We start from the raw sequence: 17803 nt of genomic DNA, 5'->3' as shown, positions 1-17803 counted from the left end.
CGACCTGCTCAGACTTACAGCATATAAGAGCGCTGCTTGCACAGAAAATTACGCAGGAAAGACTTTTTAGGAAAGACTTTCTTTTCGCAAAACACTATTGAGAAAGTTTAGATAAACTGCATTTGCGACAGACTGCAGAAGTATCCAGATGCCACCAAAGTTCTCATGCAAGGACGGCGAAGACAAAATGAGACAAACCAGGCTCTTACGGAAGCATAGAGACAATCCTTTTTCCGTCGCTCCATTTGCGAATAGATCGGAAAAGGGAATACTAATAGTGGTATAAGTTATCCTCCACCACGCACCGTATGGTGGCGTGATGAGCACTTTCGCAAATGTGGATTTACGTCCCCCAGAAGGTGCACTCCTTGAATCAGTGTAGAATATTTGCAGTTATTGTCTTACTCATTCTCAATGGTGACGTACACAGAAGTTACGCGATAACGATATACACATACAGAGGTGGCGGTAGTATCGCGTACACAACGGATAAAAGGGCAATGCATTTCCGGAGCTGTCGTTTGTAGTCAGGTGAGTCACGTGAAAAGCTTTCCGACCAGGTTATGGCCACACGACGGAAATTAACGCGAAATGGTAGTTGGAGCTAGACACACGTAACATTCCATTTGGGAAATCGTTGGAGAATCCACAGTGCCAAGAGCGTGCCGAGAATACCAAATTTCAGGAAAACGCAGTAACCAACAGCCTTAACGGCCGAGAGTAGCAGCGTTTACGAAGACTTGTCAGTGCTAACAGACAAAGCATCATTGCGAGAAATAACCGTAGAAATCAATGGGGAACGTAGGACGAAGACGTATCCATTTGGACAGCGCAGTGAAATTTGGCGCTAATGGGATATGAGGACCGTCGCACGTGCCTTTGCTAACAATACATCAGCTGCAGTGTCCCTCCTGGGCTCGTGAACATGTCGGTTGGAACCTAGACAACTGGAAAACCGTGGCCTGGTCAGATTAGTTGGTGAGAGCTGATGGTAGGGTTCCAGTGTGGCTCAGAGCTCACCGTCATGGATCAAGGCACTGTGCGAGCTGATGGTGACTCCTAATGGTGTGGGCTGTGTTTACATGGAGTGGCCTGGGTCCTTGTGATGTTCGGATACTTGGAGTCCATTCACGGACTTCACGTTCCCAAACAACGATGGAATTTTTGTGGAAGACAAAGTTCCATGCCAGCAGGCCACAATTGTTCGCGTTTGGTTTGAAAAATATTCTGAACAGTTCCAGTGAATGATTTGGCCACCCAGATCAGCCGTCATGAATCCCATCGAACATTTTTGAGACGTAATCGTGAGGTCAGTTCGTGAACGAAATCCTTCGCCGGTAACACTTTCGCATTTACGGACATCTATAGAGGCCTCGAGTCCGTGCCATGTCGAGGTGCTGCACTACGCCGGGCTTTTAAAAGGAGGTCCAGCGCGATATTAGCAAGTAATGCGTGACTTTTGTCACCACAGCGTAGAAACCTTTCCTGTTCATGTAACTGAAGAAGCGGTGGGACGGAGGATACATGGCAAATTTTACTGTATGTAGCATTCTTTCCACCACGACACGTACACGGATAAGCAGAAATTAGTGTGTGAGGAATGTTAAAAATAAAGAGAGACATCTATCACAAGCACGTAAATTTTTTTTGGAAATCCAGCTCGAATTATATATCTTGTGGATGGAGCAGAGGGGAGTGAGTTTTTGACGGAAAGCGTTCTGTTGCAGAGGAGGAGCCGAGCAGCACAGCCGCCGCGGACGTGCCGGCCGCGTCCACGAGCCCTGCGCCGCCCACGCCGCCCCCTCCGCCCCCACCGCCGCCGCCAGCTGTGGCGGCCGTGCGCACGATCGTGCCTCTGCCCCCGCCGCCCCCGCTGCCCGCGGCGGCCGCGCCTCTCGTGCACCAGCTGCCGCCCACGCACGTGCACCACTTGCAGCTGGCGCCGTCACCCCACGCCGCCGCCCCCGTGCCTGCTGCCGCCGCCGCCTCGGTATCGGTGGTGGTGCCCGCGCCCGCCCCCGCGCCCGTCCCCGCCCCTGCGGCGCCGGCGCCGGCCACCCTCACTCCGCCCCCGGCGCACACCTCCGCCGCCGCCACCGTGCCCGGAGTCGTCGTCAATGGCGGCCTCTCACCGATGGAGGCGGCGGCCAACGCCGAAGATGCCAAGGACTTCCACAAGCGGACGTGAGTACTCGCGGCTTGCCCTATTCATTTCCTTACCGCGTCCTTCCGAAATCGTTTCACTGATTACGTGAAACGCAGTTATCTGTACGTCCTTTACTATCATTGCCGGTTCCAGTTAACAGCCGTTATCACAACACAAAATGTTGTACACTATTTATCGATGGTGTCTCGTCATATTAATGTGCTAGTGTTTTAAGTACAGCCCCATCAGAACTGCGGAGCATCGAAAGAACTAACCGGTATCAGTATTCATTTTAGGACTGCACTTTCACATCAGCACGCCACTTCTCGAGTTGAGATACCTGTTTGTTCTTTTGATGTTTGCGTTCGATTGAGGTGTGGTAATAACATTGGCATATCATATGATTTGGCATGATAGGTAAATACTTTACCAACTGTAATGCTGTGATAACGGTTATTAACTGAAACCTGTAGTGGTAGTAAAGGACGGACAACTGCACCATACACATTGACGGAAAAAACGCCCCAACACCAAAAAATAATTAACATAGAGTAATGAAACGTCGGCTATGCATTTTCCTAGGTAACATATTTATCTGATTAACATCGCAAGACCACAGGTTAATGTAACCGCGAGATAAGCCATTGCAAATGTTGTGTCTAGACAAGACAGCCTAGACACAATGAGAGGAAGCCGAAAGGCACGCTTAAACTCACGCAGGCTGGCGTGAGGTCTGAAACAGGATACGTAATGAATGCTATAAAGAAAAGTACGTAGCTTCTGGAATACTTAACTTTAATCCATAATTGTAGAACATCGCTCTTGATGATACATGCTTCATATAATAAATATCAATTGAATACGGCGCCTTGCTAGGTCGTAGCAATTGACTTAGCTGAAGGCTATGCTAACTATCGTCTCGGTAAATGAGAGAGTCTTCGTCAGTGTAGCATCGCCAGCAAAGTCGGCTGTACAACTGGGGCGAGTGCTAGTACGTCTCTCTAGACCTGCCGTGTGGTGGCGCTCGGTCTGCGATCACTGACAGTGGCGATACGCGGGTCCGACGTATACTACCGGACCGCGGCCGATTTAAAGGCTACCACCTAGCAAGTGTGGTGTCTGGCGGTGACACCACAGCAAATGTGAAATGCTGGTACATTATAACCTGTTGCTGTAACACCAGCCGTCTCATATAGCTGGTCCGCAAGGCGGTCGAATGTTGCTCTCCTGGCGCCCGTAAAGCACACTAAACTATGTGAACTTAGTGTTCGTGTTAGTCGAAACCTTGGAAGCTGCCCGGTAGTTCGGCGATAAATTCAGAGGGTCCCGGCAAGAAAGTGCCAAGCCACATTTATATGCTTTCGAGATAAAGCCGTATTAATGTTTGAGCAAATCCTCAAATCACGTGAATTATTAAATTTTGGTTGAACACATGTAATATATTTCTGTGGTATATTTTATATTGTTTTATGAGACATAATACAAATATTTCAAACTACATTATATACAAATTAATATTTTAAAATAAGATGGTATGTTGCTTGGCCCAATGTTGAACAAAAAACGTAACCTACATTAGACAAATATTTTTAATGACATTATAAGTGCGTACAAACAAATGTCTATTTGCTTCATTCTTATCAGTCAATGTCGCATTTCAAAAATAGATTAACAATGACCTAAAATACTTCTACACCTTTTCTCCATTATCTTCATCACTAACAGCAGCAGGCAGCAAGTGCGATAAAAGTCGTGGTAGATTGGTAGAACATAATCCATTAGCTACATTACATCATTCAGTTTGATTTTCTTAATTTCAACAGGTCCATTGTATTTCGGTCTTAGAGCCATTGTACTTGTGTCCCCTTTATTCCTTGTAGATACTTCCATGTTCATTCTGTTTTTCAGTTTCATAATCCATAAGTTGGTTTTTCAAATCTGAAGCATACAGCCTCTGATAATTTAAGCTGAACACTAATAACACTTTATTTTCTATTAGTATTGAGCAGATCGTCATCATCATCATCATCATTAAGCAGCCCATTTTCAGTCCTATTATGTCAGAGAAATCAACGCTTTCCATACTTACAATACTGAACTTGTGTTTACGACCACAAGAAGCAATTAGTTCTCTCCAGTGTGATGGAGAGTATACGTTCGGTTGTTCCCTCTGATATTTTTCAATTTTAGCAAAGTCTCTATCAGAGGGCAAGTAAGTGTGTCCAGGAATAAGGAAATAATGGTCAATTTCTTCAAACCGCTTTGTGTGGATCAGATAACTCCAAACTGCCATTATATTCCAGTTCTTATTCTGATCCCCACAGTTGTCAGAAAAAAAATAAGTTTTCTTTTTCTTTTTTTGCAGAGATGGATGTTGTTTTCAAATATTTGAGGATACAGTTACCAATCTCATCACTACCTCGGCCTGCAATTCTTCATCCCATATGTCCAATATTCTGGCCACAATCATGTATTCCAACTTTATATGTCCACAGTTTTCTGGAGTAGAAGGGGTCCCGGGTTCGATTCCCGGCCGGGATAGGGATTTTCTCAACCCGAAGACTGGGTGTTTGTGTTGTCCTCATCATAATCATCATTCGTGAAAGTGGCGAGATTGGACTGAGTAATGGTTGGGAATTTGTACGGTCGCTGATAACCACGCAGTTGAGCGCCCACAAACCGAACATCATCATCTGGAGTAGAAGGCAACAGAGGAAGTGAGCTTGGGAGTGGGCAACGTTTGCTGGAAATCTATGGATAAGACATGTATATTAGGCTCATGCTTGGGCAACCCTGAAAATTCATTTAGTTTGGACTTCAAAGATTCAGCATAGCGCAAGTGCAATTCCTTTTTTATGCGTGTAGCAGACTTCTCTTCTTCTGTCCCGTTTTCTATCTTTATCTGGAGGGAGTCATATGTTTTAGATGTATCTATTGCTGGGAATTTAAAGCCTATATTATATTTTTCTATACTTACTTTGAGATACTGCTTCCTTGCAATATTGACGGTAATTTTCATACTGCTGTGTGATATTCATATCGCGGCCTAGACTCTTTCAGGATTTTGTGACCTACTGTAATGAGAGCAGTACTTGAGAATGGGCGTAATGTGAGAATGTACACCATTCACCGCATCACTAGTATAAGCATTAGGCCTATTGACATGTTTACCTCGTTTATCAGAAGGATCTGTCCCATCTTAAATTTTTACTCTCGATATTATATTGTTGATACGGCCTGTGTGATTTTGTAGGCCATGAATGCTCATAAATAATTTTATACAAACTCTCACTGACTTTCCATTAGTCTCCACTCTAAAAATGAAAGTATTGTTTTTGTAACAATTTTCTGGAGAATTTTTCTTGTATCTCCGTTTTACAGAACATGCTTCTATACTACGAAAAAGTTGGGTGGGTATTTTGCTTATCAAAATCTCCCAAGTCCCAAAACCCAGGCGAACACATTTTTTATTCCTCCTTTATCAAAAAAATGTGTGTGAAATCTTATGGGACTTAACTGCTAAGGGCGTCACTCCCTAAGCTTACACACTACTTAACCTAAATTATCCTAAGGACGAACACACACACCTATATCCGAGGGAGGACTCGAACCTCCGCCGGGACCAGGCGCACAGTCCATGACTGCAGCGCTTCAGACCGCTCGGCTGATCCAGCGCGGACCTCCTTTATCCAACGGACACTTACACATTTCTCCTATTGTTGCTGCAGGTACAGGATTACCTTCAGTAGATGTATATTCACGATCTTCGTTTCTTCTTCTTTTTTTTTTATTCCTATGGACCTACTTCGTGAATTGCACCCTCTTTGTTGATTTTTGTTTTGGAAGACTACCGAATGGCATTCTCTCATGTGATGCTGTTTTTCTTCCTGAAATAGTGTTACTGTCATCCTAACAAAAGGGAATATATGTGTATAGATTAAAGGCATATTGTTGTAAACACTTCATAATAGCAGTCTGTTACTTCAGATGTTTATACTATTCAGAATACCTGTTAAATTTTTCAGGAGTATAGATTTCAAATCTTAAGTCAAGAAAATGCCAAGCGACAATTTTACTTTTGGCGTATTTTGATGTATATAACATAAAATTAAAGGACCTGATTGGTGTGAAGTAATGTATAATGTAATCATTTCATAAAGAGTACCAGAAACATGTGTCGTGAACAGACATCCACACTTTGTCCAACCAGCAAATTCACGTGATGAGCTATGAGAACAATATAATGCCAAGCAACACATACCTGAATTTCACATTCTGATGTTAATTCGTCCTCAGAACGAGGTAAGTATTCAGAGTGAGAACTAGCGTCTGTGTCTTCTTCATTGTTTTCCGTAGAAAAGTCCAGTTTCTTTCTAGAAGCGATCTTTATCAGATTTGTCGTGTTGCTCTACATTGACTTGCCGATATGGAAGATACGTAAAGCATTCGGGCTAGAAAAGAATCTCGTGAGATTCTTGCAGAACCACTTGACGCCTTGGTCGTCAGTATAACTCATTGTACAAAATGACACAGTTTCATTTGTCGAAAAACATGGCTCGGCACTTTGTTGCCGGAACCCCCTCAATTGTTCGTCGTCTGAAGAAGATTTTTACCTGTTGTTTGCTGTCGTACTGATTCGGTATCGGATTATCTGTAGACAGCTTGGTTGCACCGGGGGTGGGCAAGGGAATGTTCCATGCATCGCAGTGGTATCGAAGTCTGTACCCATACAACGTGTACTTGAAAGCTCAGCTATAGCGGCCTAAACTTTGTACGGATGGACAGAATGGCCGAGCTTTGACTTCGCGAACTGCTTGTTTCTGGAATAACGTACTGCACGCTCTCTCTCCCCTGCCGACTGGTAAACTGTGGCTGTTTGAGTGCCGTATGTGGCCGCTGACCTTGAATGTTCCTCCTGGCCTGCGAAGCACCACAGCGCAGGCGCTTGCGTCACGAGTTGTAGCGCTTCCACCGAGACCTTCTCTTCCAGAAGCCGCTGGAAGCTGTGACATAACTCTCGCCGACCCTGCCACCTCGTCTTTTTCTCGTGTATTACCGGCTACTTCTGCGCAGGCAGCATCGCTTCCCTGCGTACGTCGTGTTTGTTTTTTTTATGGCTGTATGCGCACTGGTACAGATGGCATCTGTTGTTTCTTTCCGTCTCCCTAATGGGGCTCAGTCGAAAAATCTAGTTGCTACTAGGCGTAACGGCGCAATTTTTTTTTGCCGTCCTGATTAAGGCCTTCTTCTCCAAAACACATAAGCTGAAAATAGCAAGAAATGAACTCAAAAATTAAAATTTGAAAGGAGTAACACTCATAATACGCAGGTGTGAATTTCTTGGTAATAAGACGATCTTATTTTAAATAAACTCATTGAGCACTAGTCAGAAAAATATTTGCAGCTGGATAATACTTCCTTAACTGTGCCAGACGTGTAATACGATTTTGCACGTTCCGTTTTCAGTACGTTTCAGTTGGGAATTTAAAATTTGAGTGATAAACGACAGAGTTTTTAAGTACAAGCTGAGAGAAGGTGCTGTTAAACCATTCCTTGATGCCTCAGGAAGTGTCCCATCAACCGATCTCTTCTTTTAGTGAGGTTGTGCCATAAACTTATTTTTACACCTGTTTATTTAGCACATCCTCATTAGTTATTCGATCCATTCATCAAATCTTCAGAATTCATCCGCAGCACTGCATTTCGAGAGTTTCTGTTGTCTTCTTGTGTGTGCTGTTTGTCGACTTAGTTTCACGTCCTACATGAATATTTCACTCATGACAAATACTTTCAGAAAAGACTTCCAGCCACTTAAATTTGTATTCGACGCTTCCGTATTTTATGTGGCTCATGTTGTTTGTTGTCGCGATTTTTATTTTATTTATTTATTTCAAAAATATGAATAACTTCCTGAAAATTATGGTTGTAATGATACATTACGTCAGCAAGTACAGTAGGTCAGAGTCTCGCGATATCTGGAAATAAGTAAGTGATCAAATGTACACATATTGCTCGAGTTCATTTGAGACATAGCTGCAGAAGCCACAAATAAAATTTATTTCGAAACTCGTGGGATCCGACTAAAGAGGAAATGAAACCCCTCGAGTTGAACGCGACACGTTTTCGAAAAATAAAGGTGCACCCGAGGAGTCTGTGCACTGTCGGGGAAAAAATGTAGTGGCTCTAAATACGTATCGATTACGGTGTACCAAAGTTAGTTGCGTATGAGGAACTGGTAGGTAAGTGGAAAGAAGGAGTGCCAAGTGTGGGGCGACGTGGGCAGCAGGAATGCGACGCGTCGGCCGTAGCTGCGGCGTTATCGGGCCGAGGGGCGCTTCCGGTGGTCCGCGGGAAGTGCGCAAGCGGTGACGCAGTGTCACCGACCGCTGCAGCAGCGCTGCGCCCACCAGCAGTCCTGTGCTGCACAACAATCCTCAACATTAGCTGGGTGAGGTATTGAATCGAATTCGGGAACACTAAGTACCCTCCGCCACACCGCGCAAGTAGGCTTGCGGAGTATAGTTACACATGTTAAAAAAATAAAAAATAAATTGTTGCACGACTACTGCAGGGATCAGCTGATACGATAAATCCAGCGGCATCAGTCGAGGGAAGTGTGCGTGCGTTTGTTTCAGTGGCGGGATGGGGGTGGGGGGTGTCCACCCCGTGGGTCTCATGCAGCTCGAAGCAACTATCACGGAGGCCCAAGAAGTGAGCATGTGTTACACGATCGGAAAAAAAGTCCATAAAATTTTACGTATCATTTTCAGTTTGAAACCTCCGCCACGATGCTCCGTCCCGTTCTTAACAATGCCGCACGTGCTATACTTGAATCCCCAGAGTCTAGGTCTTACAACGGGCCGCCTATGTACCGATCTTGTTATTGGTTAATAATGAGCCCCCGATAGACCAGCTACAGTAGGGGCGCGTTGTGTTGGCCACCAACCCCGTAGTATCGTTAAAAGTCGGCGCCGAGATGATCGTCTCTGTAATGTTAACCAGGGCTTCATGTTACTTGACGCCGAAAGTTATACCATAGCAGCTGCTTGGTACTACGTTCACGTACGCCGGTGAGTTTTCAGAACTGGAAGTGCTGACAGAACATTCCCTCTCTCTCACCCTCTACCTCCGTAGCAGCTGTGCTGATTACCCCTCTACTCTGTGGTGAGCGGCCAACTTTACTCAGCTCACAGCCGAATGAACCAGCAGCACTAAATCTACTCACGGCTGTTAGTTGTTAGATGCATATTGTTATAAAGTGCAGCCGAAAACCGCGGGCCGCAAGAATACTTGATTCGAGCCGCATGCGGCCCGCGCGTCGCAGTTTGGCGGTAGGTGGTCCTTGTCAGCAGTCGTATGTGCCTGTGTACAAGCGTATTCGGGACACCGTGGGTCTTCGCACCTCGGTGACAGGTACAGATCTGTATGTGTAGGCTAGCGAAAGACACCGTGTCCCAGGGTGCCGTCGAGATATCTGACAAAGCTAGAAAGCTGGGCATCCGTCCTTTTCCAGTTCTGCAGTAAATTGGATGTTCGCGCGAATAGGTATTTCAAGAATTTAGGGAGTTTCTCCTCGTCACGGAGATTTGCAGTGAGAATAAGGAGTTCCATATGAAAATCACCTGTATCTTTCTTCAATTCAGCTACAATACTGGTCGACTGTTGGTGTGATTTGACCCTGACGGAAGCGGCAGGTAACATCGCCGGCCTGTTACCGAGATAGTTGGGTAGCTGCGATCTCAATCACTGCGATTGCGAACAGTTGGACGCTCGTTCTAGCGGCCAAAGGCGTCGGGTAGTCTTAAGCCGCTGTTTTAATCCGCAGCAAAAAATGACCCTGCAGCGGCCGGGGGGCAGCCTCGCTCGGCGCCTGTCTCCTTCTGCCGCTAAAATCCTTGGCCGCTACGTGGCACACGACGGTTTAGGTAGGCTCGAACGGAAGGGAACGACAATGTTACAACCTGTAGCATACAGGTCGCCGCCTCCGTTGGCAGAAACGGTGCTGTTGCGCACTGGGGACGCGCGAGTTGCGTCGGACGGGGCGTAGCGGCCAGTGTGGGCGTGGGCGGCAGGGGCGACAGCTGAGAGGCGCGCCGCGCCGCGGGCCGCTGCCGGTCGATATGACAGGCGGCAAAGGTCGCCCCGCGCATCGCAGCGCGGCAGGGCAGGGCGGGCCTCCCGAAATAGCCGCCGACCTGCCCCACGGCCGCCCACCCACCCGCACCCGCGCGCACGCAGCCTGCGTCGCTGCGTCGCTACCTGACGGGAGCACTTATTTGTCACAATATTCGCCAGCCTAATATTAGATGATCCACCCTACCACGAGAAATGAAACCGCCTTCCTCTCATAACGCCTATTTCAAAACACGATGTCTTTCCCTTCTACTAATGGAAGCATTACATTCACTCACTCAGATAGCTTCATAGTTCCATGTGCAATTTCATTTAGATATCGGTTGGAAAACCTCGGTAATCACTGTTACATACACTACTGGCCATTAAAATTGCTACACCAAGAAGAAATGCAGATGATCAACGGGTATTCACTGGACACATATATTATACTAGAACTGACATGTGATTACATTTTCACGCAATTTGGGTGCATAGATCCTGAGAAATCAGTACCCAGAACAACCACCTCTGGCCGTAATAACGGGCTTGATACGCCTGGGCATTGAGTCAAACAGACTTGGATGGCGTGTACAGGTACAGCTGCCCGTGCAGCTTCAACACGATACCACAGTTCATCAAGAGTAGTGACTGGCGTATTGTGACTAGCCAGTTGCTCGGCCACCATTGACCAGACGTCTTCAGTTGATGACAGATCTGGAGAACGTGCTGGCCAGGGCAGCAGTCGAACATTTTCTGTATCCGGAATGGCCCCTGCAACATGCGGTCGTGCATTATCCTGCTCAAATGTAGGGTTTCGCAGGGATCGAATGAAGGGTAGAGCTACGGGTCGTAACATCTGAAATGTAACGTCCAATGTTCAAAGTGCCGTCAATGCGAACAAGAGGTGACCGACACTTGTAACCAGTGGCACCCGATACCATCACACCGGGTGATACACCAGTATGGCGATGACGAATACTCGCTTCCAACGTGCGTTCACCACGATGTCGCCAAACACGGATGCGATCATGATGATGCTGTAAACAGAACCTGGATTCATCAAAAAAAAAATACGTTTTCCCATTCGTGCACCCAGGTTCGTCGTTGAGAACACCATCGCAGGCGCTCCTGTCTGTGATGTAGCGTCAATGGTAACCACAGACATGGTCTCCGAGCTGATAGTTCATGCTGCTGCAAACGTCGTCGAACTGTTGGTGCAGATGGTTATTGTCTTGCAAACGTCCCCATCTGTTGACTCAAGGATCGAGACGTGGCTGCACGATCCGTTGCAGCCATGCGGATAAGATGACTGTCATCTCGACTGCTAGTGATACGAGGCCATTGAGATCCAGGACGGCGTTCCGTATTACCCTCCTGAATCCACCGATTCCATATTCTGCTAACAGTCATTGGATCTCGACCAACGCGAGCAGCAATGTCGCGATACGATGAGCCGCAATCGCGATAGGCTGCAATCCGACCTTTATCAAAGTCGGAAACGTGATGGTACGCATTTCTTCTCCTTACACGAGACATCAGAACAACGTTTCTCCAGGCAACGCCGGTCAACTGCTGTTTGTGTATGAGAAATCGGTTGGAAACTTTCCTCATGTCACCACGTTGTAGGTGTCACCACAGGCGCCAACCTTGTGTGAATGCTCTGAAAAGCTAATCATTTGCGTATCACAGTATCTTCTTCCTGTCGGTTAAATTTCGCGTCTGTTGCACGTCATCTTCGTGGTGTAGCAATTTTAATGGTCAGTAGTGTATTTCTACCGTCGGCTCAATCATTCAAGTTTGTATGCTTCTGTCGACCTTTACTGCCCGCACTTTGTTCGTGTGTTCACTGAGGTGACAGAAGTCGTGGGATAGCGATATGCACATATACAGATGGCGGTAATATCGCGTACACAAGTGTAAAAGGGTAGTGCATTGACAGAGCTGTCATTTGTGCTCGGGTGATTCATGTGAAAACGTTTCCGGCGTGATTATGACTGCACGATGGCAGTTAAGACTTTGAACATTCTATTACGGAAATCGTCACGAAATTCAATATTTGGAGATCGACAGTGTGAAGAATGTGCCGAGAATACCACACTTCAGAGGTTACCTCTCGCCACGGACAAAGCAGTGGCCGACGGCCTTCACTTAACGGCGGCATTTCCTTAGAGGTGTCAGGGATAGTAACCAGTCAACACTGCATGAAATAACCGCTGAAATCAATGTGGGAAGCACGATGAACGTATACGTTAAGACAACGCGGCGAAATTTGGCGGTAATGGGCTGTGGTAGCAGACGACTTTTGCTCAAAGCACTACATCGCCTACAGCGCCTCTCCCGGGATCGTGATCATATCGATTATATTCTAGACATCTGTGGCCTGGTCGGATGAGTCCCGATTTCAGTTGACGAGAGGTTGTCAACAAGGCTCTGTGCAAGCTGGTGGTGGCTCCATAATTACATGCATTGACTGAAAATGGTTATCTTCGGCTAATTGAAGACCATTTGCAACCGTTGGTGAACATCATGTTGGCAAGCAAGGATGGAAATTTTGTGGATGGCAATTCACTATGTGACCGTGCGCGCGATTGGTCTGAAGAACATTCTGGATAATTCGAGCGAATGATTTGCCCAGCCAGATCGCCCGACACGAATCGCATCGGACATTTATGGGACATAATCGAGAGGTCAGTGCGTCCAAAAGACCCTGTACCGGCAACACTTTCGCAATTATGGACGGCTATAGAGACAGCATGGCTCAATATTTCTGGAGAGATGTTTCAGTGACATGATGAATATATGCCACGTCGAGTTGCTGCACAACATATTGCAAAACAATGTCCCGTGACTTTTGTCGCCTCATTGTATACGCGTGGCTTTCTCGGTGAAATATCTACAGTTATTTATTGACAACAACAATACGAAGTTACGTACAACGTCGGTGAGCTGAGCACCGGAATTACACAAGCACCAGAAAAGTTTAACTGAAGAATACAAGTCGAGGTAGAATCGGATCATATGCTACGTTGTCCTATAATGACACGTAACTGCCCAAGTCTGTGGGTGGAACCTTGATGAAGCGCGGCTGGTGCACAAGAAAGTGAGGCCGCGCTTGCGACATTCGGCCCGCCGGTACCGCTGCCGTCGAGGCGAAGCGAGCGCACTCGTTCTGCCTTCTCGCGCGCGGCGCCCAACACGTACCTTGCGGTCGTGTTGGCGCGATCCAACACTCGATACCGAGCGGTGCTTCTCCTCAAGCACAAATAAGTAATGCAACACATTTTTTCCAGTGCGACGGCCTTACACCACCTTACTTGGAGAGGTACCACTCTACTGGTCGAAGTCGGTGCAAACGTCTTGCAGCATCAGTAACTTCCCTTTCATCCACGTACTGCTTCCGGCGGAGTGCATGTTTTATTGCGCCAAACAGATGGATACCGGAAGGTGGGGGATCCGGGTTGTCAGGTGGATCAGAAAGAACAGTCAAATGAAGTTTTGTGAGCTCCTCTGACGTGCGCAGAGTTAAGGCCTTGCTTTTGCATTTCTGGGACGAAGTAACACGCTGAAGTCGTTTCTTGAAATTTCTGAGGATAATATTGCAGGAGTCACAGCTGTGTGCGGCCGTCCGGCACAGATTTTCGCGACCTTGTTGCGATGATGACAGACGCCTCGCCCAACGACTCATCGTGCTTTTGATCACTGCCAGGTCTAGGTAGACATTGTGCAAGCACCTGTGAATATTTGCAATGCTCCACTTTTTCGCCAACTGCTCGGAACGCACCTCATTTACGGACGCCATTTTGAAGGGTACGTATAGCGCTGCCACGTATCGGTACATCATGAAACTATAGCGGCTGAAGCGGAAATACTTCACGATGTCCCACATTGCAGAACCTGCTTAGATAATATTAGCGTATTGCAGTCTACTGAAATCTCATCCGAAAATCATTTCAGAATAAACGAGAGGTTTGAGGATCTCCTCTCTGCGGGGCCAGCTTATGTAGGACTGGTTTTCGATGACGAGGTCGACTTGTTGGCCAGGGAGAGCAGTGTTTCTGGCCCTGCAATGAATGTCAGTTTACCACCCTCACTGGTCAAGTTACGGATACGGAAAGTGGCCGTGGAAGAATCGCAGAGCACTGGCGCCCTTCAGTTGGCCGTCGATGTCAACCAACCAATAAATAGAAGCTCCCCTGGCTACGAAAATTTCAGGCGAGCAGAAGGACGATAACTGCCTCGGTATGTATACCAACTGTGGCCCGACTGGAGACCAGGACGACAACACTTAACTTGAAGTTGCAGCCACATGAGTAGTTCCCTCCAAGGGATAATTACCCCTGGGTTGTGAGACCTGAGTTTCTCGTGGTGTATACAACTTTCAAATAACTTCCGGGAATTCAGCCAGGTAACACTTTCAGCGACCGTTGATATTTTGGGCGGGAGAACACCCCGCCATTTTCAAGGCATACTGCAAGGGACAGGCGGCGTACCCCTGGGTTGTTGAATCAAACTCTCTAAAGGGTGTAAGCAAAAAGTTTTCGATTCTGGGTTACCAGCAACTCTAAATTGTTTTGCAATAGGAATCATTATTATCACTATTTAAGGAATGTGTAACATTTAATAAACGATGACAGTCAGTGACTGTTTGACTTCTATTCCCGGATAAAAGTCTTTTCCATACGCTGCTATCTTCAGCGATATAGTACCTAGCTGTAAAGCATAGTTTCTAGTATCACCTACCCACGTTCTGCTTGGCCGTGTGTATGCCTCTTACTTCTTTGACCCCACCAAGCAGCTTCCTTTGACCCTGTACTGACCATCCACTTGGCTACATGTTACTCCCACCTCTTCTTCATTTTCATCGCAGTCATAATTATGCTCCTCACTCCAGCCTGTTCCCTGTTTCATTTCTTAGTGTTCCTGTCACTCCTCGTAATTTGCAACTTGGTCGCCGAGGAGCCATCAGTTTTAGTTTTTGAATTCTAGTCACTTTAAAAGTCGATGTCTCGCTTTCTTCAGAGCAGCTTGAAAAACGCGGACACGTTTAGTCAGTTGCAACAGTGCACCCGAGAACCCTTCGACTAAGGATTCGAAAAACAATGACAATGCACACCCTTCTCTGACCGACGACCACTCAAGGAGCACGAAGATAAAACAATCAGAGAAAATTATCGAACGGGATGTGTGTACTACCATTAAAAGTCAGTCCTCGGTTTGTTTCCTTTACTAATGTTTCCCACTTGTGACAGTGTCTTTCTTTTGCTTTGATAAAAGGCTGTCTCAAAGTGCCTGCTGTGTGCGAAAGAAGAGATCAGCGTGTATGTACGCATTATCCTTGACGCCCGTGAACAGGAAACGCACAGTTTGTGAAAGCCGGTTTTCTTAGAGCGCGAGGCGACAGTAACACTCCTGCGCAACACAAAAAGAGTGCACCAGGGCGTCAAAGCGCGCGAGATCAGCACGGCCATCGCCTTCTTCCTTGACTGTTCTCAACCCACAGGACGCGGACGTAACATGTCGTAGTGTGTTGATGGCTGTGTCGCGAAACTGACAACGATGCGACCTGACGACGATGGTCTTTCCTACCGTTAACAAAATTAACGCAACGCTATACTGTGTTTGCTGCAGCGTAGCCCTAACTGAAGTCACAGCTGATTTTTCTATAGTACGCGAACTAATAGATCGCATCGCATCGTTGTAATATTTCCATCACACGGTGCGTCTACGACTTCAGTCTCGTGTACCGACCAGTTGGATTAGATCGTTTTCCATATGATCCGCAAACACAGTCTTGCCTTGCAGAGTGGACTCGTTTTCTTTCTCACTGGTACAGCTTTGGTTGTTAACTTATTCAAGTAACGTTCCAATATGCCAGCCCACATTATTCGCTACTTCTCACAATGTTTGTAATCAGATGTTCTCTCATTATAGCGTGTATTTTTTGTTTTCCCACTAACTTCACTCTCCTTGTGCTCATCAGCCCCAGAATTCGCTTCATCAGTCAAATTTCGCAGATATCATTACTCTGTTAGTGGAGTGAATCTTCGTCTCCTCTGTACGAGCAATTAAGTTGTCTTAAAGATCTTAGTAGAAGATTATCTGAAACTATAAAAAATTGTTGATTTGACTTTATCGTGAATACCACAAGTTGCAGCAGCAAATTTGGAGAGACCATAGCATCCGTTTCGCAACCGAGGTCGCTTACGCAACCTGTCTGGTGGTGCTCGACTCTGAGGCACCCGGTTCGAATCCTACTGGAGGAAGAAATTTTCGCCGTTAGTATTTGGCGATCTAGGGGCGGATAAGATGGTAGTCTAGAATTGGAACCACCAGATTTAGCGCCAGTGTCCTGGATTAAATTCCAAACGTCTCCGCAGTGTCTCATGGAATGAAGGCATGTGACACTGTTGGTAGTGATCCGTCCGTCGGAAGTGGCCGGAACACCACTTAGTGGTATTCGAGGGGATCAGGCTATGTGCCTGCACCGGCTTTCACACTCTCCCATCTCTCGTCATTTATAAAACATCACTATGCTATACCTTCCTCAATTAGTCAACTACGCTGAACTGACAAAGAGAAGACACAACATTAGGCACTTCTTGAGCAAAGGGACCGTGGTGCTCCGGTGAAGAGAACATTTTTAGTTTTGGCTGCTGAACCTGTCCCAGGATCTCCCAGCAAACAGTGCCGTACGTCACAAGTATTGCATAGGTAGACTAAATATCACATATTTGTCTTTGGGGCTCTTGCAGGCTTCCACTGGCACAAAAGCCCAATTACGCAGATACCGTACACTTTATAAGCAGTACTCCATCATCAGGAGGAACCGTAGTACTTGACCTACGCACGATGATGGTGCCAGCATTCGCTAGGGAGAATTTTCAGTTGCTCATCCCGTGAAGGGGACGCATTGTTTGAAGATCATATCGTTGTTATACAGTATGATCACGAACCAGAATGAGGAGGAGTAGTTTTGTTCAGAAACCTTTGTCGGGTCACTGTTTAACAGGAAAAGTGGCACCGTGTTGTGCGGAAGACGCCTGGCGGTCGGCCTGGCTGGCAGGTGTCAGGCGCGCAGCTATTTGCGAAGGGAACGATTGCGCGCAGGCCGCCTGCGGCGCAGCCACGTCGTGCGCGTTGCATAACGCGGCACTCGCGGGCCTCCGCTGCCCACACCACTGCGTTTTGGCGGAGGCACGCCTAGCACAGAAACCTGTGTGCATCGCATGCGCTTTTGCTGCAAGTTGTCTAACATTTAAAGTGCACGAGGGAAAAGACTGACACACGTAGTAGTATTGGCGTAGCCCACGTATATACATTGAAGTGACAGAAGTCATCGGATAGCGACATGCGTACACAAGGTATAAAAGGGCAGTGCATTGGCGAAGCTGTCATTTCTACTCAAGTTTTCGACGGAATTATGGCCACACGACGGGAACTTTGAATGCGGATTGATTGCTGGAGCTAGACACATGGAACATTCTGTTGTGTCTAGGCAAGACAGCCTAGACACAATGAGAGGAAGCCGAAAGGCACGCGCTT

General features: G+C 46.8%; 1 protein-coding gene across 1 annotated transcript in view; it reads left to right on the top strand.

Moving 5' to 3' along the window:
* Nucleotides 1-17803, top strand: part of LOC124712451 (max-binding protein MNT-like) — a 121002-nt gene that overhangs the window by 41157 nt on the left and 62042 nt on the right. Inside the window, exon 2 of the mRNA XM_047242746.1 lies at nt 1728-2184. Coding sequence (XP_047098702.1) covers nt 1728-2184 — 457 coding nt within the window. The remainder of the gene's footprint in view (nt 1-1727; nt 2185-17803) is intronic.

The sequence above is a fragment of the Schistocerca piceifrons genome, chromosome 8, assembly GCF_021461385.2.
Source record: "Schistocerca piceifrons isolate TAMUIC-IGC-003096 chromosome 8, iqSchPice1.1, whole genome shotgun sequence".
NCBI classification, from domain to species: Eukaryota; Metazoa; Arthropoda; class Insecta; order Orthoptera; family Acrididae; genus Schistocerca; species Schistocerca piceifrons.
Note: the sequence above shows the minus strand (reverse complement) of the source record. Positions and strands in the feature narration are given on the sequence as shown.